Raw genomic sequence first — 27,387 nt, 5'->3', positions numbered from 1 at the left:
ACTCCTAGCACAACATAAAGTTTGAGCCATTAAAGTCTGAACCAAGGTAGGAAAGGCAAGTTTGGGCCAGGCATCACAAATCTGAGCCAGTCTCAAGTCAAAAATGCTGACTTGAGCCAGTTTAAGTCAGGCGAGTCTTTTGCCCAGAGTTTCCACACTGGCTTCATTTGCAAGTAGGTGAGAGAGTCGACATTTCATGAGTGGATTTTGAGACCTCCAGACTTTTGGATAAAATCTGTGTAACAACATTAGAGCTCTTAGAAATTATTTTATAGCTGGATTAAGGTTTTAGCCCTTCCCTCTGTGACACTTGTTAAAGAAAGCCTCCCATAGCTGTTACATGATGCACCTCATTCCCCTCAGAATTGCTCAGGTAAGGTATGAACTGTCCATAAGTCTTCTGTTCTTAATTTGCATTTCTTACGTTACTTTGAGATGGTGGGGGTTTATCACCTGTATTTATTCTGGTAAGCCTTAATGAAAGAATGTGCAAGCAGAGAAATAGCTTATCTTGCTTTTCCCTTGATGTTTGTTTTCACAGGCAGATAAATTTCAGATGTATGTCACCTACTGCAAAAACAAGCCTGACTCCAGCCAGCTCATCCTGGAACATGCAGGGACTTTCTTTGATGTGAGCAGCCATTGCCATTTTCCTTCTGCACGCATAGTGCAGCTAAAACACCTCCTCTTTACCTCTGAGTAACAGGTTCCTTTTGTGCTTTGGCATTTGGGTTTTTCATTCCACCGCAGATATCTCCTGCTGTGAAAACCGATAGGCTGTGGTGTGATGTGTGATCTTCATCAATGTGGCAAGTTGTTTTTAACGGAGACACACATTCTTATGGGAACCTTTGTGCATTTTTCAGACCCAGTCCTTTCTAAAGATCTGGTTTAGATGTACTCTCTACTGCTGGGTTTAGTGGTAAAATGAAAAGCAGATCCCATTATATTTTATGATGTGAAATCCCGAAGTCCAAAACAAGATCCTGTTCTCCTGGTATGCAAATTTTACCCACCCTATTAAATCGCTCTCTACAACTACCTGAAAGGAGATTGCAGCGAGGTGGGCGGTCAGTCTCTTCTCTCAAGTAACAGGCAATAGGACAAGAGGAAATGGCCTCAAGTTGCACCAGGGGAGATTTAGATTGGGTATTAGGAAAAATTTCTTCATTGAAAGGGTTATCAAGTATTGGAACAGGCTGCCCAGGGAAGTGTTTGAGTTGCCATCCCTGCAGGTATTTATAAAATGTGTAGATGTAGGGCTGAGGGACATGGTTTAGTGGTACTTGGCAGTACTAGGTTGGACTTGATCGTAAAGGTCTCTTCCAGTCTCTTCTATGATTCTAAGCGTTTGCTTCATCATGCTAGTAAGGGACTCCATTGACTGCAATTAGACTATTTCCCTTACAAGTACTACACCTGGTGATAACCATTTGCAGGCTCCAAACCCAGTTTTGTAGAGCACTTTTAAACTAAGCTTTCCCTCCAATTTTTGGAACCTCATCCATTTTGCCATGGTTTTCTGCTTAGCCTATAGCTTTAATTAATTGCCTTTCTAAAACAAAAAAAATAAATGCTAAGACCTCTTTTCGAAAGCATTGACAATCTTTTTACAAACGTAACCGGTCAGCAGGATCCAACCTGCCTGACGTGAATCAGCTTCTCTGGGTTTCATATGTGCCGATGGGTATAGCATTTCAATTAAACTCAACACTGAAAGATCTCACATCAGCCAGAAGAAAAGTGATGAACACCTTTTTCTTTTGCCTTGTTACGGGATGGTGTAAAAGTAGAATTGAACTGAAAGGGATTTTCCAGGAGGTGGCGCTTGAGCCTGTTGAATGGTTTGTTGGTGACTCGTGGAGGGTTTAACCCGTCCTAGGTGTCTATCAGTGTTGTTCGCACAGGTTAAAAGCATTTACTCTCCTAAGCTTTTCCACTTCAGCTCTGTATATGAGCTGGAAACCTGCCTGATGTTGCTTAATAGAGAATATTCATGTGTCAGCATCTGCTGTTTTTCAAGGGGACGTTTTCCTTCCATTGGTAGGAATTGTGCTGGGCTACCCAGTGATGCATGTGCAAAAAGAGAAAGATGGCTATCCCCCCAGAAAAATCCTTTAGGATTTACTCAATCTGACTAAGGTAGTGCAAAGTACCTGTAGATCCTTCTTGTCTTGATCTTGGATTGGCAGTGGTTAAGTGGCAGGACAGAGGACCGTCTGGCTCAAGGAATATGAAGGAAATGTCTGGTTCTTTTCTTCCAGGAAGAATCTGCAATTTCCCAAAACACCCTAATGATGAGTTATCTAGAATAACACTTCTTAGTAAGAATCCTGCTTGAGGATCACAAGTGTACAATCCCTTAAATTACATAAACTATCATAGAAAGCCACCTTTGAAATGAGAAAAAGTAGTCCCGGTAATCTGTCGAACCCTTCAAGTCCAGGGAAAATTTGCAGCTTCAGAGCTCATTGCAAGGGCTTCATCTGGTGGAAACCAGCATGTTATTGAGGTGGTAGTGTTGATTTTAGTGTCTGTTATTCGGCCCTCAGGACAAAGACAGAGTTTGGTTCAGTCATCTGTATGCTTCTGGTATTTTGAATATTTTTTTCCTTTAAATCTCAGAAAAGATCAATTGTTATATTCAAGGAGCCACAGGGCACCTTTAGTTTGCGTGACCAGCATTTAGAGTGGAATATGGTAAAGCCCATTGACTTTGGTAGCATTGCAGAGCATTGTGTTTCTGCATGGAGGATGGTTCTTGGACAGTTTCTCTGCTGAGCTGGAGTGTCCCTTAGGAAATAGGCAGAGGTGCAAGCAGGGTCTCAGTTTCTTCTTCGTAATATTTTTTTTTAAATTGCTCACCAAGGATTTGTGTCATGCATTACAAAACCTAAATGTTTCATGAGGTTTTTAGTGTTGAATCAGTCTACTCAGATAGCCATTGGTCTGTACACCCAGTTCAGGATGCAGTTTGTCTTCCTACTAAACAACTGTACACAAATGGATAACTTATCTTAATTTTTGAATCTCTTTAGACATTTGAAACAAAATCTGGGCACTTCATCACTGCTTCATGGTAAATTCAGCAATCCTTATAGTATGAAATTGTATTCAAGTATTCCTGTCTCCATTTTGTCCATCCAAGGGCCTCTGAGTGTCCTGTACTGCCCTACACAGAGGATATTTTTGGTGTTTTTCTGGGATTCTGTCATTGCATGTAAGACTACACGTTGATGCTGTTGTGCAGCTCATCTGCTTTGCAACACGCAATTGCTAGCACGTGGTGCCTGTCAGACACCTTAATTTCTTCCAGGCCCTTGGGACACTTTTCCTCCCAAGAAAGAACTAAAGTTGTGTCTAATGGTGAGCCGTGGCACGCTACAACGTGAACCGAGCTCGCTTTAAATAAGAATCAGGGCAAAGTAGAGAGCACAGAGCCCTGTGGCCGGCTTGCTTCTGAAACCTGCCAGCTGCTTCTGAGATAGCTCAGATACCTCTCTGCTTCGTGTTACTTAAAGGTGTGTGAGAAATGTCTGTATTACTGTACTCTACCCTGCACAGACCTCTCCCATTTCCACCTCCACCCTCCACAGTAAGTTCAGACCTCTCCAGTTGTTACAAAGCCAACCCAAGACGCTGCAGCAGGCTGCTGTCTTACTCCAACACTTCAGGGACCAGAGGTAGGAGCTGCAGGGAGAAGGTTCCTTTCCAGCAGTGTATTTGTCTGATGGCCATGTAGCAGTGCTATTGCTTCCCTGCCACAGGTTCCTGTGCAGCAGGGACAGCTGTCACTCCACCAGCCCACTCTGTCTCCACACAGTCTGACCCGGGGGCATCCTGGCAGAGCAAGGAATGCCTGAATGGGAGGCATCTTGCTGGGAGCTTGCCCTGCTCTTCAGAGAGCTGGGAGGAAGGAATAGCGCTAAATTCATTACTTGGATCCTACAAAAACAAGCGTACTTAGCCAGTTCCAGGAAGTTCACATACGTGGCTGAGGTCTTGCTGGCTCCCGCAGTTACTAATAGAGTCCCAGCCATGTGCTCTGCAGGGACTGTCCCTGTTTGGAGCCAGCCATGACTCAGCTTCATGCAAACTCCATTAACCCCCACAAAGAGCCCCTTCCCTTTTGGGTCTTGCTCATGGCACCCAAGATATTTTTTTCTAGAACAAACTTGCCTAGTACAAAACAACCAAAAAAAAAAACCTCTGTTGGCACATTGTGTGAAAAATGGCTATTTTTGCATCCCAGCATAAAGATGGAGCTAAAAATCCCAGTAACCTCCCTAGTAGTCAGCATAAAATCAGACTGTATACAGAAAGAATATCTCTCTTCTTGGCAGCTCTTCCCCCTTCATCTTCTGTAACTTCTTCCCTTTACAGCCTCAAACTTACCTTCCAGTAGCTTGAGATAAGTCCCATTCCCCCTCCCCATCTGCTTCTTTAGGAACTGAGGATTTCCTGATGGCCGGGAGTAAGGGGAGGCATGCCTAGGGCCTGGTGGACACCAGAAGAATTCCAACCTGCTGTATTTCAGCAGAGAATCTGCCCCTGTAGGGCATAAGTTTGAAGTCTTTTAGATGGCTAAATATGTGCATTAGGGTCCTGTAGGATTTTCAGGAACTTCTAACTCCCACTGGAACCAGTTGGAGTGAGGCAGCTGGCCCTCTGCAGACCTCACCAGGTGCTTATCTGCAATGTCTCCAGAGGTTCATGAACACATCACACTGATCAGCACAGAAGTTTTTGGTTGAGATTCAGATGACAAACCAGAAGTATTCAGTGCTGTAAAAGGTATCATAAGGATATCTCTCCTGGCCCCCAGGTGCCACCTCAGAATAGCATAGGTCTGTCACCACTGTGTCAGCCCTGTTACTCCCATGTGGATATTTCAGCTACCCAGCACTCTCAAATGGCACTTATGTTTAGACAGCTAAATTACACCCTACGCATGCAATTTAATTTAATGTCACTCCATTTTAATTGAATGTTAAGACTGCTTTCGGCTTTCATAGCTCGGAGAAGACAGTTAACATGACAGATAAGTCATATTTAAATGGAAGCCCATGTAGTTTACTCAACATAGCCTTAGCTTGACTTACACAGGGCCCCTGCAGTTTAAATGGCCTTAGAGGGACTCTGAAGTTTATTGCCAGCCTCTCTGAAACCACAGTTATTTGCATGTGAGCTTAGAGAGAGTTAAAAAATAAAGAAACGCAGAGATCCAGAGATATAATTAGTTATGGGTGGTTCTGTCTGGCAGGGGGGTAAATAGTTTCCATGAATGACTGCTGTTTTTATCTCTTCTAGGAAATTCAGCAAAGACACGGTCTGGCCAACTCTATCTCTTCTTATTTAATCAAGCCGGTCCAGAGGATCACAAAGTACCAACTCCTACTGAAGGTACCTTAGTGAGCTGCCCAAATCAGCTCATGCAGAGCAGTTCACAGGTGTAATGAGTTAACTTATTCCTAAGGGAGCTGCTTCATCACCTGTTTGTGACCTGTAAGCAGCTACTGCTGACCTGCTACTCCTAATTCCCAGGCCTGAGCATGGCAACAAGGTGTGAAATCAGGTTGGGTGTTTTAAAGGAAAAGACTCACAGAAATCAAAAAAAAAAAAAAAAAAAGAAAACCTGATCACCTGTTTTAACTGGGGTTTTTTGTACCCAAGTGAACTTAACCCTAAAAAGCAAGAACTGGGAAAGGGAAATTGAAGGGATGACAGAGCTGTTTACTTTCCTTCTTGCTAAGTTTGTGACATGGAATAATTTGGTGAAAGGCTTCAGTGATAGCAGTAGTAAACTTTGGTAAACTTCACTGACTCTTGACTAAGACTCCTTCACTAGTGTTACATTCTGTTTGTGAGCTGAAACTTTTGTATTTGAAAAACAAGGAAAAGCTTCATATACAAAGCAAAGGACTTCCAAGTGAAACATTAACATTTCCCATTAAAAAAGCAAAAAAACCCAAACAAACAAACAAAAAAAAAACCCAAATAACAAAAAAATCCTTGTTGGTTTGTTGTAAATTGGTTACAGGTTTTTGCAATATCTTGTGAGGAGGTGAATTTTAGATCTAACTTAACCAGCTACTGTTCACTTCAAAGCTAGTAAACCAGAGAAGAAAAAATATCTGGGGGATAAGGAAAGAGACAAATTCTGACTTTGAAAAGCTAGGACCTGATAATAATACTTGCATCTCTTTAAAGCTTCCTGTGTATGTATAAAATGAGTGATATGCTGTACCAGGAAAGTACTTACTGAGTGCATTCAATGTGTTGACAAATCTGTGCTTTGTACCGGTTTACGGAAACAACGCACAGGTTTGCCATAGTCTTGTGAGTGCTGTGGGACAAGGAGCCTGCACTGCCCAAACCAGCTGCTCATGGGAAGGCTAAAACACCCCTTCAGGCATCACCCCTTTGGTCTCCTCCTCAGGTGAATCTTGCCTGAAGGGCCCTCCCTGCCCTGGGCCCAGCACTGCGCCAGCCCTGCCCGCGCTGCGCTGCTCACCAGCACTGCTGGATCGGGCAGGGGTTCCTGCAACCCAGCTGGCACAGCTGGACTGACTGATGTCTGTTGGTTAGTCATAAGTCCCCAGAAATCTTCTGAGTGTGCAGTCTCACTCAAGAGCACCTTGTTTTGTGTTGCTTCATAGTCATTCCCATTTGATCCCCACTATCTGTGAGCATCCGCGGTGGGTTTTGATGCAGTTCAGCGTTCTCCTGTCGCTGTCAGTGAAGCAGTTGCATGTACCAGGTAACACAATCGGATATAAAGCCAGCATGTCGATCAGAGTTTGTTTATAGATACTCTGTATTCCTTCTTAGGAACTGCTAACCTGCTGTGAGGAGGGCAAAGGGGAACTCAAAGACGGTCTGGAAGTGATGCTCAGCGTCCCAAAAAAGGCCAACGATGCAATGCACGTCAGCATGCTGGAAGGTAGCAGATGGGCAGGTGGCAGGGGCAGGGGAGGGACCTGCTGATAAATTAAGCCTTCTTGTAACTTGTGTAGAAAATTAGTACAGGCTGATTGTAGCAATGTTGTTGTTTGATTGTAATTTTCAGGTAATTCCTGACTCCTTTCTGATATTTCTCTAAAAGTCTTGGAATCTGAGTAAAGCTGGCTAGGAAGTCGTGGGGTTTTATTTATTTATATCTTATGTGTGTGTATATATATGTATGTATATGTGTATGTAGATATATGTATATATGTACAGACGTGTGTGTACACATATACAATGTATATATATATTTGGTTAAAACATTCTTACGTAATGAAACAAAAAAAAACCCTCCTGAAACAGTATCAGTTTAGCTGCTGGCAGCCGTAAGGCTTATTGAATGAAAACACTTCTAAGTACTGTCTCAACATTTCAAAAGGAAAAGTTCTGGTTTTCTGAGTCAAAACAGCTTGTGTTTCAAAATGTTAGTATAATTATCCCAAAGATTAAAAAAAAAAAAAAAGAAAAAAGTATTATTAAAAAGTATTTCAAAAATACAGAAAAAATGTTATGATTGCCCCAAAGTTAATTATTTTATTGGCTTTTTGATGTGTGGAGTATTTCTAAAATTTAAAAATTTTATTCTGGATGGAGGTGCTTTATTGTCTCTCAAACAGTTTCTTGGCCTGGGAAAATAATTTCTAGCCTGGCTTGAGTTAGAACCAGGAAACGAGAAGAGTACTAAAACAGGCAAGAAAAAGGAAATGCTATCAGTAGCTAAGCAGCACATTAAGACCAAGCGATTAAAATTGCAGGGGGAAAACTGACCCAGAATGGGTAGAAACACTGTAAAGGTGGTTTAACTGTGGTGTCTGGTGAAAAGCAAGGTTTCCCAAAATAACGCCTGGATAATCTGTCCCCATGAGACGACCAGCGACACACAATAATAAAGAAGCCAGGAATGACTTTGTTAGGGTGGACAAGCACTTGGACACTTGTCTTCTGAATAAAACATTATTCCTGCATATTTAGAGCAGGGGGCAGGGCTGCTTGCAGCTCTCCTAGGGCTATCCGGCATGAGCAACAGCAGGCTGTGCTGATGGAGGAGCAGTCCCCAGCTCTGGAGAGAAGTGTCACTCACAAGCTGCTGAGACAGCAACTTGGAGGGCACCTTGCACTAGGGACTCCCTTTTCCCTCAGGCCTGCCAGTTATGTGGAGGGAGTCCTGTGATTCTCAGCCATGTGAAGGGTTTTGACATGCAGCTTGGAAGATGAGAAACTCCTCCTGGAAACCTTGTTTCAGACACCATACCAATTGGCTCTCATAGATGTAGCTCCCCCGTGCCACTGCTGTGGACTCACAGGCCCTTGAAGGCTGGCTTAGCATGCTTGAAGGTATCATGGCATGATGGGGCACTTCCAGCTACCACATGTCACATTTCCCTGAATTTGTGTTGACATGCATAAGATTCCTTGCATTGCAGTTCTGTGTATGGTAACCACCACTGAAACCTTTATAATATTTATCTTGAAGTAATTACTACTGCACTTCAGCAGCAGTCTCATTTAGCACATATGACGTATTTGCCTCTGGTGAAATAATTATATCATTGCAGTAGGGGAAAAAAAAAAAAAAGAAAAACATTTTCACTGGGGCAGTGGATGCCCATAGATGTCCTTTCAGAATATGCATAAAAAAGAGAAAGACCCTTTTATTTCAAGTCCTTACTGCTCTGGTGTTTCTTGGCATTAGTGGTCCCAAGAACAAATACAAGCCAATGTATTTTGTGGTTTTAGGGTTTGATGAGAACCTGGACGTCCAGGGAGAGCTGATTCTTCAGGATTCCTTCCAAGTGTGGGATCCCAAGTCTCTAATTCGGAAAGGCCGTGAGAGGCATTTGTTTCTCTTTGAAATCTCTTTGGTGTTTAGCAAAGAGATCAAAGATTCTTCAGGACACACAAAATATGTTTACAAGAACAAGTTACTGGTAGGTGTGGCTGTAAAGAAAATATTCCGTGTGTTGTGTTTCTTGTAGGTAGAGGTGGCGTTTGGGGGCTGGCTCACATGTCGCCACGCTGTGTTGGGGATACTCATGCCACCTGGAAGGGCTCGCTCTGGGCCCTGCAGGGCTCACCTGGAAGCCAAGCTTGCAGTGAGTCTGGAGAGGTTTAAGAGAGTGAGATATGGAGGGTGGGTGGGAAATGCAAGGAGGATCACTCAAGCCATTCACTTCCTTGCCATATCCCCGTGATTATCTGTGTGTAGCAAAGCAGAGACAAGACCTCGCTCCCTTGTCCGTCCTTGCCTCCCCACTTCTCCCTGCAAATGTAAACTTTTCTGGACTCATGAGGCTTCATATATATGAAATCTCTCATCATCTCTCCTCCACACTAGACCTCAGAACTGGGAGTGACTGAACATGTTGAAGGAGATCCCTGTAAATTTGCTTTGTGGTCTGGACGAACACCATCCTCAGACAATAAAACAGTGCTGAAAGTAAGTCTTTTCTGCTTGTTTCCTTTGCCTTTAGAGCTGCTAGTTGAGGCCTTGGGAGCACTGAATGAAAGGTCAGTTTTTTCCCTCCTCATATTCGCATGGCTTCCATGTCTGTCAGCAGGGTCATGCCTGCATCGGGAGCAATTCAGCTCTAAGGCCTCAGTACGAACCAAGACAGTGAAGTTGTGCAGCCTTGCTGAAATTGCATCTCCTCTTGCAACCTGGGTTGAGCAGCTGCACACTGACTCAGGGCAGGTCTCGGGGTGTTTGGCTGGGAGGTGTAATTCTCTTAGTCCTTGGCCGCTGGGCTTATTGACAGGCAACCTATTCCTCAAACCTCCAGAGCTGACAGCCATTTCTGCCAAGTGAGTTTCTAATGAAGAATTCATGTTATAGTTATTTTGTCTGAGGAAATCCCAGCTGTGCACTGATAACCTATTTCCCCTCCACAGAGCGTGCTGTATTGCTGGCATTAAATATATTTACCCAGAGCTTAGCTGCTTTACTGTTGCTTGCCAAGCAGGTCTGGTAAAAGTACCTCAGTTCTCCTGAGGCTACCGGGTACTCCAGCAGCTAAAACAATACAGCAGAGAGGAGAAACAGTTAATCATGCATTTTCATCAGCCAACCACAATTCTTCTACATAGGAGGTGACATGCTGGGAATATGATAAAGTGCCTGTCTTTCTGCCTTGTGGAACTTTAGGCATCCAGTATTGAAACAAAACAGGAATGGATCAAAAATATCCGGGAAGTCATTCAAGAAAGGATTATCCATCTGAAAGGAGCTCTGAAAGAGCCAATTCAGCTCCCCAAGACACCAGCAAAGCAGCGAAACAACAGTAGAAGGTAACCTCAGTCATTCCATACAACATGAAATCACTATCGTTTTCTCGACCAACAGCAGTGTAGTGTCTGTGGGCTCTTGACTGGATTCACTTACTTTTTCTTACTATAGTCAAAAGCAGTTTTCATCATCTTTGATTTTTATATGTTGTCTTGGCAAAAGTAGCAAGAAAGCACTTCTATGATATACATACAAAGGTCTTTTATTTTAGTACTCCAGAGTATTGGAGGGAAATGAACAGTAAAAGTTCTTCGGAGTCCAAGATCATGTTTCTTTCCCAAAGTAGAATTTACTTCTTCACATTTGACTATTAAAAGATTGGTTTTTTTTTTTACATTTGGCATTCTGAATTGCTTGACGATGAAAATCACATCTGGTCATGATAATATATTACTACAGCAGAGAATCTGTGTTTCATCATCAAATACAAACTCATTTCAGCCTGTGAAGTTATATTAATTCTTTTTGTCAACTTCTTTGAATCCTGGATTAAATACAAATTATAGAAAATGAATTGTTCTTTTGTTGTCATGCTGGCATTCCCAAAAGCCACCTGTAATTTGAGCATCTCCATTTCCTCATCAAGTTTTATTGCTCTCTTACTTCAGGCTGTATTATAGAGGCATCCAAATCAACGAGTAAAGATGCTCACCCAGGAGATCTGTAGCAAAGCAGAGATCCAGACATTTCTTCCTGGGGACATGCACCAATACGAGAGTTTTCTAGTACAGAACGGGGATCTTATTTTTTTTTTCTTTGTCCTTAAATATGTATTTTGTATTATTTAAATGTTTATTTTGAAAGACCAGTTAAGATGTAGGAGAACTATATCTATACAGCAAAAGAGAAGAAAATGCCCTCTGTTAGCAGACTCATAGAGGTAAATTTGTAGACCACTACATTGTCTTTATTTCTGTTTGTTTGAATATAATTTTTATGGGTTAGTATTAAATTCCTGAAGATGTGGTTTCTGTGAGACAAGAGAAATACCCCTTCCTTCAGTGTCACATGTGGCCTGGGCTGAATGGTTTTGGTTAAGGCAGAAATTTAATTGTAGGAAAATTTCTGCCTGACACCCTCATTACAGAGCTATTTCTGAACGCCAGAGTCTTCTCTGCTGTAAATATGCAGGCAACGGCCATCCTGTTTCCAGCAACAAACGTTGTGATTATGTGCTAATCCCAACCCTATGGCTGAGGGTGCAACATGGGCTGCATCGGTGAGGTAATTTTAGCACAAAGCCAGCTCTGGCACGCTGACTCGGCACTTCTCAAATCCACCTATAAAGTTGTGCACATTCCAAGGTGGTGTGTTAAGTAAGCATCATTGTTTCCCCATTATGTCTTCTGCAGAGACGGAGTAGATGACGCAGACAGCCAAGGAGATGGCAGCAGTCAACCTGACACCATTTCCATTGCATCCAGGACATCACAGAACACAGTGGACAGCGATAAGGTAGGACTGAAATGTGGAAATACGCTGCAGCTAATCGCCCCCAGAAAAATGTAAGTGAAGAGCAGGATAGAAGGCAAAAATAAAGCAGCCTGTCTTCCACTGAGTGAGTCAAAACTTGTATTCCCCTGTGCTAGGCTATTCAAATCCAGTCTGTTTCTAGGTGCTTGTCAGTACTGCTGTTTTACATGGTAACATCTCTGTTGCTGCAGCTTCTTTTTGGTTAATACACACAGGTTGTATTGGCTCTGAAGAAACACAGCCCAGAGCAACCTTTTCTTCCCTAGTAGAACTTGCCCTGTGGGAGCCAGCTTCTGAATCAGCAGACAGTTGGCTATGTTCCATATTTGCCCTCCGCGCTAAAATCAGTAGTTTGTTGGAGGAAATACAGGTGCTTACACTCCAATTAATACAGCAAAACTGGGATCCTGGCTGGTATCTTGAGAGCCTGGGAGACCTACCCTTTCCAGTGACTATGATTCTGGACCCCTCTCCTCGTGGACATATGGTGGAGCATATGGATGGCCCTGAGATGCACTAGATTCTGTTGGAATGCTGCACGCTGTCGGCACGTATGTACTCATCGTTTTACTTATCAGACAATCTGAGTCCAGATTCCCAGCTCCACTAGGATGGCTGAGTTGAATTTGTCACCCTGATACCTCCAACTGTGGTCTTCAGCTGAATTAGCAGTTGGTGGTAGGAGTAAATGGGCTGTTAGTAACAATTTACCCTAGCTGCGCTGTTGGAGTTTGTCATATCCACCGAGAGAATGTGCATATTCTCTTCATGTGTTGTTTTGAAATCAGGTGTAACTTGTGAAAGGATGAATTCTCCAGAACCATTATGGATTTATCTGTTTATCATGGCTTTAATTATGCTGCTACTTACACAAGGTAGAAGGGTGTCTTCACAAAACCAGAATTCAAGTTTATCATTGTAAAGTTCACAAGTAAGGTTCAGTACAGGGATTATCTTGAAAGATGAACTCAGTCCTCACAATCCAAAGGCCACTGTAATGTATGCAAATACTTTGCCCGATGCCAAAGATGTACTTTCTTATGTCTTCAATCCATGTGGACTCACCCTGTTTTTCCATGTTTTTCACATTTATCATTCCTGAGAAAGGCACTGACTTAGTAGAATACTTGGGCTCATGCTTAATTTTAAGCATTCGCATAAGCTTTGCTCATTTGCCTCAAGCGCATTGCCTCAGTTGCATGAATTAGGTAGACAGGCAGGGTCTGGGTAAGGTGTTCCATATTGCATGCCGTAGCTGCAGAGAAGATCTATAATGCCAACAGCACAGGAGATGATCAGGCGGTACCCTGAAAGACAGCCCATCATGGCAACAGTTGGTTTAAGGACGCAAGACTGGAAAGGGTTGTAGGAATTTCTATCCAAAACCTTGTTTGAACTGAATGGTGAGGTAAATTGAGCGCCAAAACGTACAGAGAAAAATTTGTTACCACTGGGGAAAGACTAAATCAGTTCTAGGGTTGTGTCATGTTTTTTACCTTTTTAAGGTGGGTAGGGTCACTTGCTAACTTAAGGCTACCTGTGTGTTTGTGTGTCCTTATATACATTTAATGAATAGAAACAAATTCCAGCGTACAGCTAAAGCTTAAATACACTTGTATGTGCTTTGTTGAATCTCAGCAACTAGTCTATCATCCTTAGAGAGGCAGTTCCTGCTGAACGGTTTCCTTACTGTCACTGATGTTAATGCCAGAATACTGTGGAGAATTTAGTTCCCAGAGTGCTGCATTACAGTGTCTTTGCTCCAAGGAGAATGATCTCCCTGTATCACTTTATAGTTCTTTCTCAGTTTTTCTACACAATGTTACCCAAGTTAATGACAGATGGAGCTGAGTTGTCTTACTTACCGTTGAAGCTGCATGGAGGCACTCCTGTGTTCAGTCTCAGTTCAGACATCGGTTCTTATGCTGCTTGCACGGAGCCCTTGGCACGTGTTAGTACCTGCTGTGAGGGGACTCTGTGTTACCAGATCCCAAAGCTGTGCAAGGACCCAACACGACACAAGACTCCCAGTGGTGACATTTCACCACGTGGGAATAATTCACTGTCATTACAAGTTATTTTACCCTCCAACTTTGAAATGGGATTTTTTTCTTCACTGTAAAGTTGTGCTTATCTTCTAGGATGGTCTGAGTGAATCTCGCTGGACTGGGAAGATTTATCTTCTCACATAGACTGGTATTGAGTTATCAGCACTGGAAGACTGTAGCATATCACGGTCTCTGGCTGAGGTTTCTTGGCACAGTTGCTACTCCTTGGTAAACACTGTAACATACGTGTTATAATTAACTCGCGTGGTACTGATAACAGCACCGATAGGGAAAGTGTTCAGCAAATAGTGGTTTCCCTGCTTATTTGACTTCAGCGTAGTCAGCAGAGTTTTTCCCAGGAGTTCAGATTAAGGCTCTGAGATATTTTGCAGCTGTAGCCTCCATGGGTGACCTCCCTGTGTGCCCCAATGAGATCTCCATCCAGAGGAACCTTTAAAAACTCTGGCTGTTCACAGCAGCCCTCTTTACAAACGCATGTGAAGAGCTTTGCAGTGCTAGCAGTGTGCCAGGGTGGCAGCTAATTAATCCTGCACTGGGACCATCTACGTATTAACTCAGTGCCAGAAACAATTCTCAAGTAACATTTTAGAGTTGATACTGCTCTCTGAAGGCAAAAGAATTCAAAGATTTAGCTGACACACTTTGTCCTTTCCCTAAACCTTGCTATTGCACCCAAGGATTACCTAATGCATTAGTTAAAAGTTCAGACAAGAATGCCAAACAACATTTTAGACTAAGAAAAACACAGCCTCTCAAAGATTCCCAATTTCAAGTAGCACTTCTGCTTAATAACACTCCTACTATGCCCCAAGTCATATGTCTGTCTTTCAGCCTATTTGTGAGCCAACTCCTTCTGGGTTGCAAGTAGCGATCGCTGTCTCCTCTCTCATCACGGCACAGCCCCAGAGCAAAGCTTTACCTTTGCCTTTCAAACTTGTAAAAAGGCAGAAGGTTGTTAAGTGGGAATGTGATAACATTACTGTAAATTCAGCAGGGATTTTGCTTTCTCTCAAAACAGCTGAACCTACTCATAACATTTACCAGGGGGATCATTTGGGGCAGAGGACAGAGCACTTGGCTGGGGGCCAGAAGCGCTGGGTCCTGGTTCTGCTCTGTCGCTCACACGTTGGACGCCGTCACAAATGACATCTGATGGCACATTGCACTTGTCTCTTTCTTTTTCTTGTTTGTATTAGGAATATGCACGGGGGGAGTGGGGGCAGAGGACAGGGGATGACAGGAATTCTTGCAAACGTTACATTTGTACATTAGTCATAGCATTGACAGCAATCTTTATGGTAGCAGACTCTCCTTTTAAAATATTCTTAATTATATGCCTGACTCCAAAAGTGTTACTAAGTCTTTAAATATTCAGGCTTTCTTGGCTGCAGGAAGTGGTCAGGTTATTATATGAGACACTTCAGATTAAAAACAAATAAAATTTCCAAGTCTGTTAAAAAAAATTTAAAAAAAGAAAAAGAGATTACTCCTGTCTTTTAAATCAAATACCCGTTTAAGTAGCTTCTTAAATCTTTATCTTAGTCCTTTAATTTTCTTGCATTTTTCTCTCTCAAAAAACATATAAAGCCATTATCCCTGGGCTCAAACATTTCATTTTCATTAAATACTATACAGTAGAAACGCAGACTTCAAGTAAGGTCTGTAAGTTTGCACCTTCGTAAAAGGAAAGAAAGTGAGAACGTATAAACTGTTTATTTTTCCATTTGCAATCTACAACTTTTTCTGTATGCAATCTGTAATCTAAAATATTTCATACACTGAAAAATAATTACTCGGATTGTCATTGGGGAAAGTATTACATAGAGGGAAAAAGAGGGTTCATGCACTGGGCTCAGTGCTAAAGAATCAATAGATAATGAATACTGCTACGGTAAGTGTAATTCCCTTTGAGCATCCAAGTCAGGTCCTATGTAACCTACTATGCAAAATTTCTTCATCCTTTTCCAAAAGGCAAACTAGACGGCTTTTGTTCTATACAGTAAGCCCTCTTCAGCATGCTATCTAAAACCCTCTCCTGAGGGAGAAATCCTTGCCCTATTCAATTCACAGCGGACAGGATTTCAGCTTTTGTATTTGGATTCAAAGCAGTGGGGAATTACCTAAAGAAAATGCTAGAATGCAGGGCATTCTCATTTGTTAAGCCCATTGATCTATTGGCTTGTAAAACAGCTGTTTCTGGCGATACTGGTCCATCTTCTAATGGCTTTTTTTTGCGTGGCTTTTGCAGACTGCTGAGGAGAGCAGTTCTCATTTCCTCCTGTTGTTTTTGGATATCGAAAAAAGCTCTGAAATGTGAACCAAAAAGTTTTTACTCTCTAAAAACAAATATACATGATATACTTTTATCTTTTCCGTTAGATACTGGACTCAGCTCATCTTTCAGCAGTCATGAGACTGAGATCTTGACCTCTTCCACATTGGTGGTATTATATAAAATCTGGGAATAATAATTTTTCTAATTGAAGGTAATTGGCGTAAGAGGGGAGATTTTAGAATTAAGGCTTGTTGGAACAAGTCACCTAGTGGCAGATTCTCTTTTCTTGAAAGGCGTCTTATCAAGGCAAAATAGCTTTCTCCCTGTGATGTTGCTACTGAAGCAGAAGTCAGGATCTGATGCAGGAAGTACTGCTTCAGATTCTTCGTTAGGAAAAATTCTCATTTCCTTGGAAGTTTCCTTACCAAGTAACACAGATATGAGAAGTGCCTTGATCCCCCACTTTCTTCCTGAAGGCTACTAATCATTTGGGGCTTGAACTCCATGAAGTTGTGCACCAGCATGCTGCATGTTTTTCTAAATAGGTAGTATTTCCTCGAACTATTGCCTGGTGTTAATTTGTGCTGATTAAAAAAAAAAACCCAACAAAATTACCAAATGGAAATGCCCACTCACTCAATAGTAAGGGAAATTCTGTTACATACCTCACAATGAGGATATAAGGAAAATCAGTATGTTTATTAGATGCCACCATCAACATGTACAATACAAAGTGGTCAGTCATTGTTTCCCAGCATAAATCAATCTGCAAATTAACTATTGACATAAAAGTGCCTAAAACCAAACTTGAAAAGCCAAAGATCCCACTCTGACCGGGCAGCTTGTAAAGAAATGAAATATGTAAGGTGAGGAGGAATTTTACAAATACTCCCTTCTCTGAAACTGTTGATTCCATCAGCTGGAGTTCAGCCACTTGCTTCCAGCAGTGGGAGTTGCAAACCTGACTACAGCAAGTAGGGAACTCCTGGTTGCTGATAGCTGGCATCATCCCCTAAATGTCACTGAGGCAAAACTCTTCTCCCTTACACTGGTGTAAAACTGACATAACAGCCCAGCACAGTGTGTGCCCTGCTCTCCCCATCTCAGGATGTGGATCCTGCGAATAGAGCGTGGGTTTCCAGGTGGTTTGCGTTGGCGTGAAGGCATAGGGTCTAGTTGCAAATTTGTATTTGCAGATGTGTCCAGCTCTCTAGCTGAAAGTGGAACTAGCCCCTTGGAGCATGCTAGCACTGGGACCAGAATCGCTGCTGCTGCCAGCATTGCACATCAGCTCTGCCTGGATCATAAAGCTGATTCCACCAGAGATTTCTCTGGTTTTGACACCGTCCTGGTTCCAGCTGAGAAAGAGTTCATTTTCTTTCTAGTGATTGCTTTGAAAGAAATGTCAATAATGCATATTGTTTTAGTTGTTGCTAGGCGATGTTTATACTTTTCAAGGACTCTTTTCAGCATCCCATAGAAGCTGAGAAGGAGCATAGGAAGAACAACAGAATGGCAAATGGAATATTCCGTACCATAGATGTCATGCTCGGTATATGAAGGGAGGTTAGCCGGGGGGTGGGAACTCGCAATCAGTGCTCTGGAAGGTACCAGTTTGCCAGGTGGTGAGTGACTTGTGTCATTGTTATTTTCCTTTTCTGTTATTGTTCTATTAAACTGTCTTTATCTCAACCCATGAAGTCTTTTCCTTTCCCTTTCCCCTCCTTTTCTCCCTCTTCTCCCTGCCCTTCTGAGGGAAGAGGGAGAACTGCGTGAGCATCCGTGTGGTCGTAGCTGCTGGCTGGGGTTAAACCATGGCAGGATCTAAGAACATTCTTGTCTTCTGTGCTCTCAGACTGACTTGGAATCAGCAGCCAGCATAAGGCTCCTCTCAAAGGTGCAACGACTTAGAAAACTCAATTAAAGAAATGAAAGCATTTACTACAAAACAATGAAATAATAATAATCTTCCAATGAAAATCCCCTTGAAATAAGAACATCAACATAAGGAAAAAACGTTTTAAAAAACAGATGTCGATATGAAACATTACTTTGTCAAGTAGAGAAAATGCAGACCTTGGATAAAAATGAGAGATATCCCCATTTTCAGAGAGGGAATTAAAGGCACAGAAAAATTAAAAACAATGCCATAAGGCAAACGCATACATTAATTTTGCTAATGAGAGCGCTCTTTCTCACACTGAGCTGACAATTTAATTTCTACTTAGTTTCTCAGCAAGGGAACTGATGTACCAAACAGAATTAAAAACTACATAGCAGATCTCTGTCTCTCTTCAATGCTGTTAAAGTGTTCTGTAGCTCTCCGTTATATACTTTACTTTCCTGAAGCATTTTTTTCCTTTGAAAAACCCCTGGTACTAGGGTTTTTTAAATCATCTCTAGTCTTTTACAAAGTATTTACACAGCTAGTGACCCAAGCCCTCTATCCCTCTGGCATTATTACGGCACAACGCGTGCATCCCATGATCCGAGTTTCAGCCTTTTCCACCTCTGCCAGAGAGTTCTGTATTGAGTGGTGTGCAAGAGACACATTCTGCTGCAGCACCGGAGGAATTTCAAGGCACAAGAGCTGTTGACCCCCAGCAGTGCTTGTGCATGGTCAAAACGTGTACCACTGCGGACTGGAGGCAGTACTTGAGCAGGGGGACTGAACTGAATAGAAACCCCCCGTCAGCAGAAAGTCACTCTGCTGGTGGTTAATGGCTGCTATAGGTTGTAGCTGATGCGAAGGAAGGTGGAAGGTATGATGTAAACTGGCTATGGCAGAGCTAAGGGAGAGCATGATCATGGGAATATGGAGCGGGTAGTCACTCAAATATGGAATCTGGAGTATTCCTTTAGAAATCTTTATGTTTTCTGCAGCCCTGTGAAACATGATGCATATAGAGTTGTCTGACAGGTGAGGCTGGGCAATGACTTGAAGAGATTTCTTCCTCCAGCCTATGTATTTTCAGTAAATTAGATTCAGTTTAGCAACTATGAGTTTCTAAAGGGCAAAGGAAGGGATTGATTTGGTCTCATTTATGTAAGTATTGTTGTGGTTAGTCTGCACCGATCCTGTCCGGGCAAGTGATGCGCCAGAACTGAGTAATGTAGTGTCTGGAGTGCTGCTCCCTTATAGTGACTGATGAATTATGATACCATGAGAAAAATTAAATTTATGGAATAAAAATTACTTCTGACTGTTAAGTGAATTTTTCCTGTGAACATACGATAAAGAAGAGAGGAGTGAATTACGACTCCAGAGGATATATTTCTATTGCTTGGACGCTGCCTAGCATTAGTGCAGTTGTCACACTGCGATCTTACTGCCCTCACCTGTGGAAAAGCAAGAACATGATAGCTGGCAAGGGAAAGCCTGACATAAAACATTTTTGGCACTTTAATTAGCCTTCTTGAGTGCTCTTTAGCTATAGGTTGTTAACTCTTTTCTAGATACTGTCATGCAGCAGCAAAATGTTTATTTTATCAAGGAAATAAACTGTTCAGCCAGGAGCCGACATCTCTCCCTCTCTCCCTCTCTAATGGTAGTGTCTTCACATTTCCTTGGGCTTTGGGAGACTGCCTCTCAATTCTTGCTCTGAATCTTGGATAGGACCCCTGCAAATTCAGCTCTTCCCTGGGAAAAATATACAAATATATGTATCTTTTTTTTTTTTTTTTTACTCTGAATAGTACCCTGAAACTGAGGTTATTGAAGTGACACTTGGAGCTGATAAAATAAGACTGTTTTATCTCTGCTGGCAATACCTTCTTTGAGGTGAACTTGCCTTTCTAGTCATTCATGTTCAGTAATATTACTGTGGCACTTTTTTTTTTTTTCCTCTCTTTCCTAAGTATAAATAAGGACTTTCCCTTTCTTGCATTTCTTATCAGGAATGCAGCACTGCCAGCATCATGAAATGTTCCGGCGTTTGAATTGCAGGCTTGTACTTGCCTGTCTCCATTCGAGATTTTTCAGTCTTTTGGTAAAAAAACCTGAGGCTCTTGGAGTGAAATATAAGAGACTCGAACAGGCAAGATTTAAATGACATCTTTAAATTTCCAATGCCAGGACTGAAGTGCTACGCACACCTTATTTGACTCGTCATGCAAAGGTGCATGGGCACTCCCAGGAAACTCTGAACCCCAGATGTGATCCAAATAGTTAAAACTGCCCCTCGCTCAGAGAGTCAGTGCCAGGCCTATGCTCTGCCTAGGTGTAACTTAGGCTCTGTTTTGGAGACTTGGATGATAGGTCTCACATTGCCATTTCTTTTTTTTGTACACTTGTCACTATGACTGGCAGCTTTACAGGAATTTATCCACCTGTCATCTGCATGGAGTCAGTCGACGGCTCTTTTTTTGGATTTATAATGCAGGTAGTGCAGGATCTCCAGCTCCTCAGAACAGGTATTAATACCAGCACTGCCTACAACACAAATCTCCCAGGACAATTCTGGCACCTTTGGCCCGTTTTTCCTCTGAGAACTTTGAAAAAATGGACTTTGGTCTTCCCTGGATTGGAACCAGGTTTCAAAACAAAGGAAAATGTAATTCTTACTAACCTTGGTTTTCAGCCAGGTTTAATCTTGGCTTGAATTACGTGTTACCTGTCTTTTCCGTCGCCCATTTCTAAATCTAACAAGGAGATGATCAGCAGGTTTACCTCCGAGAAGCGATCTGTCAAGGGTGCAAGTGCTGCTGAGAGTAGGGACATTGGTTTTCTGTTGTTGGCAGCAAGTATTTGTTGCAGCAGTGGGTGGAGGCAGCACTAAAGGCAGGCTGTCTTGTTTCAAAGAGCTTTCTCAGAAAAGGTGTATATGTTCTTTAGAACAACAAAGTAAAACATGAGCAGCTGCTTTTAAAATATCACACTTGTTGCGAGCACTTGCAAACTTCCTAGTAATTCCTCAGGAACTTTGTCTAAAGTCCTAACTACGTAGTGGAGCCTGATCCATCTCTTACTGTACTGCATGCCTGGACAATTCCCCCCGCATCTACCTGACAGAAGATGACAGTGGATGAATTTCATCAAAGACCCCCTTTTTTTATTCGAGAGTTGAATTTTAGGAAGAAATTTCCCAGAGGTTTGAGTGTTTCACACAACCCTGGCCTCATCACTGTGAAAGTACAGCAAAGCCAAAACAGGAAAAAAGGCGGCACAACCTTCACAAGGGGTTCTTTCTTTCTCACCTCAAAGGGCATTTAAAATAACAGGTTTAGTGTCAGATTTTTAATTATAAGATATAAAAAAAATTAATCCCAGTGTAATTGTTTCTAATGTGCCTAATGCACTCTCAAACAAAAAAAAAATAAACGAGTTGCCTATGGAGAGCTCCTACCTATGGAGAGTTTGCTGACTCTGGAGCAGCCAGGGGTTTCATTTCATGAACAAAAAGGAATGAATATCTGGAAATGTGGAACATCTGTAGTGGCCATGGGAGTAGAAATCATATTGTTCATTGGGTAATATTTCTAGGAAATAAATTCATGAAAGGCATGCATGAAATTTGCCATACACCTTAAATATCTCAGCTGGGATTTGTGAAAGCGCTATTGAACTTTAGTAGGACCTCTGCTCTCAAAATGCTTGGACACAATTCTGTCCCCAAAGGATATCCATTCCTCTGGTGGTCTGGGGAAGAGTAACTGGTCAGCACTCACAGGTTTATTTCCAGACCAGTGCAGAAGCCACAGATATTTTCTTAACACCTCTCTCACTTTTTTATTTGCAGCTATAAATAACTGCAGATATGAATCTAGATTCAGCTGGGTGTTCAGATGCTGAGAAGAGATCCAACTGAATGTCCCTGAAAAGTGCAGTCCCAGGGAAAAAGTTTCTTCAAAGATTTCTTTTTCAGCATTTTGCTCCATGCATAACTGGAAGTTACACCCTGGGCAGATAACGTCCACTCCACTTCTTTTATAAAGTGCATTCTTTTGTAAGGTTTCGGTTTTGTTCCTATCCATTTCATAGAGATCATTTGTTACCGATTTTCATAGATTATTTTTTTCATTTAGGAAATAAGAGTCATCATTCAGTCTGCTTTCAGTCATGTCATCAGATTATTTCAATCTAATGCATCTTTTGGTGGAAAATAAGTAAATCGGTAACATTTGAAAATATCAGTAAAGTGAAGTTCATGGAACTCCTTCAGGCTGAAGTTCTCCTGCGAACGTTGTAGCTGTGAATACCAAGGGTCAACACATACATGCAGGGTACTTAGACGTAATTTCTGTGGCAGCCCACTTGATATCTCCTTTCTATTCCTGCAAGAAGTGTGAAAATCCAGTTCTATACTGATGTGCTGATGAACACCTTCCCCTTACAGGCGCAAGGCACGCAGCTAAAGGTTGTCTTAGTTGATTTAACCAGTATCCTAAATTCCCAGCGAATGTGGTATCTCTCAATCACAAGACGTTTCTGAAGAGCGTGTGATCCTACTTAGATGGGATGGCTGTAATTTTAAAGTGTACAGGAATAAGGTGCAGAATGTAAAAATGGTTGAAACTCAGCTGTGGACTACGCTATGGTGTTAAATGACAGGAAATATATCATGCTCCATATCAGTAAATCTATATTACCAAACAAAAAACAATGTTTTGATGCCTGCTGTGAAGAAAGAGGATGTTTAATTTATGGGGATGGTTAAGTGAATCTGTTTAATGCAATCAAAACAGAGTAGGAAGGAAGGAAGTGCGGGAAAATCCCTGTCTTTCAAAGATATCACCAAGCCAAGTTTAGTACATTTTAAAATAGAAGGATTCAAATAAAGTATTGATTTGCACAGAAGAATTAAAGGGTACTCTGGTTTTCAGCTCTAAAGAGAGACCAGCTGTTGTTTGACTTTTATAAATGTGCTGTGATTTCCAAAGAATCAGATGTCAAAGGTTTGTTGCCATTTATGTTAAGTTAGAAACTGAGTGGGACTTCAAATGGCAGAGGAGCTTCTAGATCTAAATTGATCTTTGACTGAATGGGAAACAGTTAAATTGATTCATGTTATCAAAAATAGTATTTTTTTTCCCAGCAAGATTCCATCTGTAATGGTTAGACAACAATACATATATTAAGAGATCAAGTGACTGAGTTCCTTTTTCCTCTAAATATATGCTAATGAGAGTGCAAGCTGAACCGTAAGTCATTAAAGGCCATTTCCTCATTATTGCTTATCAAAATTAACATCCAGTGACCTGTAAATTATTCACTAATTCCTTCCCTTCCTCCTCATGAACAATTCGTTTTCACTTCTGTTTTTGCACTTCTTGCACAGCGTAGAATGCCAGTATTGAGCTATGACACTGGTGAAGCGATTCCAGGGGCTGCCCTCAGACGTGCTTGCCTTGTCACATCTAATGAGAGTACGCTGGCACTTGCTGAGACCTACGGTCTGCAAGGTCCGAGCACCACTTTGTAAACAAGCCTGCTCAAGACATGAAATAGATGCTCCCGGGGCAGCATCATGCTGGTTTTGCAAATTTGTCTGTTGATAGAAGGATGAAAGGGTTAATTAAAAGTGGATAGATTATATCCAAAGTCCCCCCAGAGTGAGGACATAAATGGAATAGGAAGTGGCCGCCAGTATTCCGGGGTTGTCCCTGTAGCTGTTCTTGGGCCAGGCACTAGGTCATCTGAAGTGCTAGACTTAGAAAGAAAGGAGCAAGCAGGATTCAGAACTTGTTTTAAAGAAAAGTATTTTATATTTTTTTAATTCATCTTAAGTTCTACCTTCCATGTTTTATTCAGCAAGAAGCTGTTCCTCATCTAAACCTGATGATTCTTCTCCTCCTGTTCTTCAAAGAACTTGAGTTCATATTTATTTATCCTGTGCTGTTGTTTTGAGTTGTTCCTGAGGTTTCATTCTGGTGATTACAGCATGTTTGTTTGATTTGGCTGTACAATATTAAATATATCCCTCTGGAGGAACAATATGTTTTCTTGTTGGCAAAGATTTTTTTTTTCCTTTTAGAATTCATCATTTTTGTGTGGTTAATGCTTATTAGCTGTAAAGTGCCAGGTTTGTTCAAGAAACTTAAGAAAACCTTGGAACAGCATGGTTCCAGCTATAAAGGGCATATAGGGTAACACAGAATAACTGCCTAGAAAGGAAGAAAAGTTTAAGTGTGATCAGAAATTAGTGTTAAAAACAGGTCTTTGAACAACACTGTTAGAGTTTATTGATCAAGGACATTAGAGGACATTGGAGATCACCCAAGTTCAAAGTTAATATTAGCAAGGGGTTTGATATTGGAAACAGAAGTATGTGTGAAAGAGGGGGATAAGGGGAAAGAGTTGCAAATTCCCTTTTTCTTCATATAGGGGATTGAGTCAGAAAAACACAGATCACAGACAATATTTATCAGAACACCTTTAATTCCACAGGAGTGGAGGGTTGTACTGGTGTGCAGTAGCTCTTATGTGTTCAGAAAATCTTGGAGAGTCCTTTCTTTCATCCGGTGTATGTGTATATTTGCGAACAGCAGTCACTGCCTTCTTGGTTATAGTCTGAGTTATACAAGCAGTTGTTGATGCTAGGGTGTGCTGCTGGCCTTGTCCAGATTTGGCTGACCCTTGGTGCACTGAATTTATCAGTTCCTGGGGAAACTTGTCTCCAGAGCTGATCAGTTCTTGGGAAAATTTCACAACCTACCCTCTCAGCTCATACTTTTCCTCTCTTCAGGTTGCTGTCTGCTAGTAACTGTTCCTCCATCCAAACCTGAATACAAAAGCTATATAAAATTCATTCACACATTCTCATGTGGAAGAGGCCTTTATGCTATGGCCTCATAAAAGGTGCAATGCCTGATTATGGGCAAAAAGGGAGCAAATAGTGAGTTAATTGATTTTAACTCTTTGAGCAAGGCCACATCTACCTCAGTCTTTGTGCACTGCGTGGTCGAGTACAGCTGTGAGCATGGAGGACCATGAAGTATCACAAGAACATAGATACTGGACTGGGAGGCAACAGAAGGAGGCAGAGGAACATGGAGGGCAAACCACAGGGAAGCACAGATCTGGGCAGGCAGCTGAGGGAGATGAGAGCTTTCCACAAACTCACGGTCTTTTCAGTGATCTGAGGCAGTATTTATTCTGGAGCCAAGTATTTTTGCTGCAGGATGCCCCAGGAGGCACTTCCCTGCCTTGGAGTCAGCGTTCTCCCCACCTTGTAAACCGCATGCATGCCTTGCTACTGGCAACCTACAGCTGAGAGACATCCAAAGCTTCCCCCAAGCCTCGGTTTCCAGTATCACAGGGCTGCTGCTCCCCAGACCAGCTTTATTTTTCTGTTTGGATCTTGCATTAATTTAAAACCCACCAACAATCAAAATCAAACTCACCCTCCTCAAATGTGTGTGGGCGAGAAACAGAGGGGTGTGAAACTTATGGCGCAACTCCATAGCCCCTTTTCTCCTTGGTTCATTTTTCCTGACACCACAGCATCACTTCCTGACCGTACTTGCAAATAAACAATTATTGAAAGAACATGACTGGACCACACATGCCTATTTTCCACTCTTGTGGAGGGAAGCTGCGTGTCGGCTGCTGGTTATTTATTTGCACAAGAGGCCATTGGGTTTGTCGTTGTGTCTTTAGGGCACCATCTCTCGAGGTGCTGAGCCTTCTCAACTTGCAGGGGCTGCGGGAAGAATTGAGGGTGGGAACCAGCTGTGCCCCACAGGTCTCGGGCCTCACTTGGCATTATTACTTCTGAAAGTTTTCCAGTGTTGATGTTTACTGCGTGATCTTGAGGAGTCAATAGAAAAGGACAGCAGGGGGTCCACCCGAGGGAAGGAACACTTTCCTTTACCAAACCATGTGATGTTCCTTTAAAACTGGAGTTGAAGTTGTTAAACCATCACTTAGAAGCATGGCATTTATAGAGAGAGAAGTAAATTGAGACATACACAGAGAAAGTTCAGCTTTCTGGCTTGCTCCAGATACTGCAGTGAGAGCTGATTTTCATATGAATTTAACTGATTCTCTTTAGACAGATAAAGGGACACATTCTGTATCTGTTGCTACGTATAAAATGGGAAAAGTGGCGTTCAGCTGGCTGGCCTTTGCTTTCGCAGCTGGGCACTGCACATCACGGAGGATGCTCCGCTCCACACGGCGGGCTGCCAGTGCACACTGGGGCAATTTGAAGGCTGGAAGCACCCAATCTCAGCTACCCCGCATCTCCCCAGCAGCAGCAGACCCAGCCAGGGAGCACCTTCCCCCAGCTTTGTACTGGCTTAAACAGCTGCTGGCTGGAGGATACAGGTTAGGAGATGAGGGCGGTGTGATTCGTGAATCACCTTCTGGCTTTTGTTGCAGCGGCTGAGCAGACTGTGGCTGCATCCCCCCTCCCTCTGCGGCTGGAGTATAACAGAGGTGTGAACCAGGCCTTCAGAGGTCGGTTTTGTGGGTTGTCTTTTGAAATCTCTGAGGTTTCATCTTCTCCCAGAGGTCCTGGTCTCAATGCTACATGCAGTTATTTAGCAGAAGGTCTTTTCCAACCCTGTAGTTGTGCTGCCCCCCAGCAACTGAACCGTTGGTACCTTTTCCCTTCATGAAACCTCTGCCCTTAAAGCTTTCTAGGAGAGAAATTTGAGGACTGAGAACAGAATTCAAAAATCAACCCTTTCTGAAGCTCTTGGAGTTGCTCCTTTATGACCCTCTCATTGTGTGATGCCTGTGTGTTATTTATGAGCGCTTGGCTGCTCATTTACACAAAAAAGATAACATTGTTGAAGCTGAAATGCAATCAGCTATGTGGTACTGCAAAGAGGGTGAAAGGGGACAATGAGAGCTGTTGCACTCAGGCAGCTGCTAGGGTCGGAGATGTGAGGCAGAAAAGATAAGTCATTTTAAAAAAATGGAAAGAAAACAGAATGAAATGTTAAGTCAGTTTTGCTTCACCGGGTCAAGGAAACCACCTCACTGTGGACCAGGTGAATACCTGGCTCTGAGCGTCTCATAGCTCCATGCCAGCACATCCAGCCCTTCAGGAGTCCATTGGCTGCTCAGGGTCTTGTTTCTGTAGTAGCAGGATTTGTCTCCAGCCTTTGAACAAAACACTTTCCCTTTGGGGAAGGGGGAGTGGGATAAATGAATAAAAATAGTTCAGTAAGAGCTGGGCTAAAGTGGATGTCTTTTAAACAAATATACAACTTATTTTCCGTCTGCTGGTTCCCAGCCCTTGGTTGCTGTGAGAGAGAAAGAGCAGCAATGCTGCATTTCAGGAGAAGCAGGACGTGCCTCCCAGGGTGCAGACCTGAAAGGTGGCCACTTGCAT

At 42.4% G+C, this 27,387-nt stretch overlaps 1 protein-coding gene across 8 annotated transcripts in view; it reads left to right on the top strand.

The window, feature by feature from the left end:
• Positions 1-27,387, top strand: part of KALRN (kalirin RhoGEF kinase) — a 527,586-nt gene that overhangs the window by 371,090 nt on the left and 129,109 nt on the right. For all 8 annotated transcript variants that reach the window (XM_063341757.1, XM_063341758.1, XM_063341761.1 and 5 more), the window contains exons 28-34: positions 542-631; positions 5,311-5,403; positions 6,832-6,943; positions 8,743-8,933; positions 9,341-9,442; positions 10,148-10,290; positions 11,641-11,743. In XM_063341757.1, coding sequence (XP_063197827.1) covers positions 542-631; positions 5,311-5,403; positions 6,832-6,943; positions 8,743-8,933; positions 9,341-9,442; positions 10,148-10,290; positions 11,641-11,743 — 834 coding nt within the window. The remainder of the gene's footprint in view (positions 1-541; positions 632-5,310; positions 5,404-6,831; positions 6,944-8,742; positions 8,934-9,340; positions 9,443-10,147; positions 10,291-11,640; positions 11,744-27,387) is intronic.

Source organism: Chroicocephalus ridibundus, chromosome 7 (genome assembly GCF_963924245.1).
Source record: "Chroicocephalus ridibundus chromosome 7, bChrRid1.1, whole genome shotgun sequence".
In the NCBI taxonomy this organism is placed as follows: Eukaryota; Metazoa; Chordata; class Aves; order Charadriiformes; family Laridae; genus Chroicocephalus; species Chroicocephalus ridibundus.
This window is presented reverse-complemented; position numbering and strand designations above follow the sequence as displayed.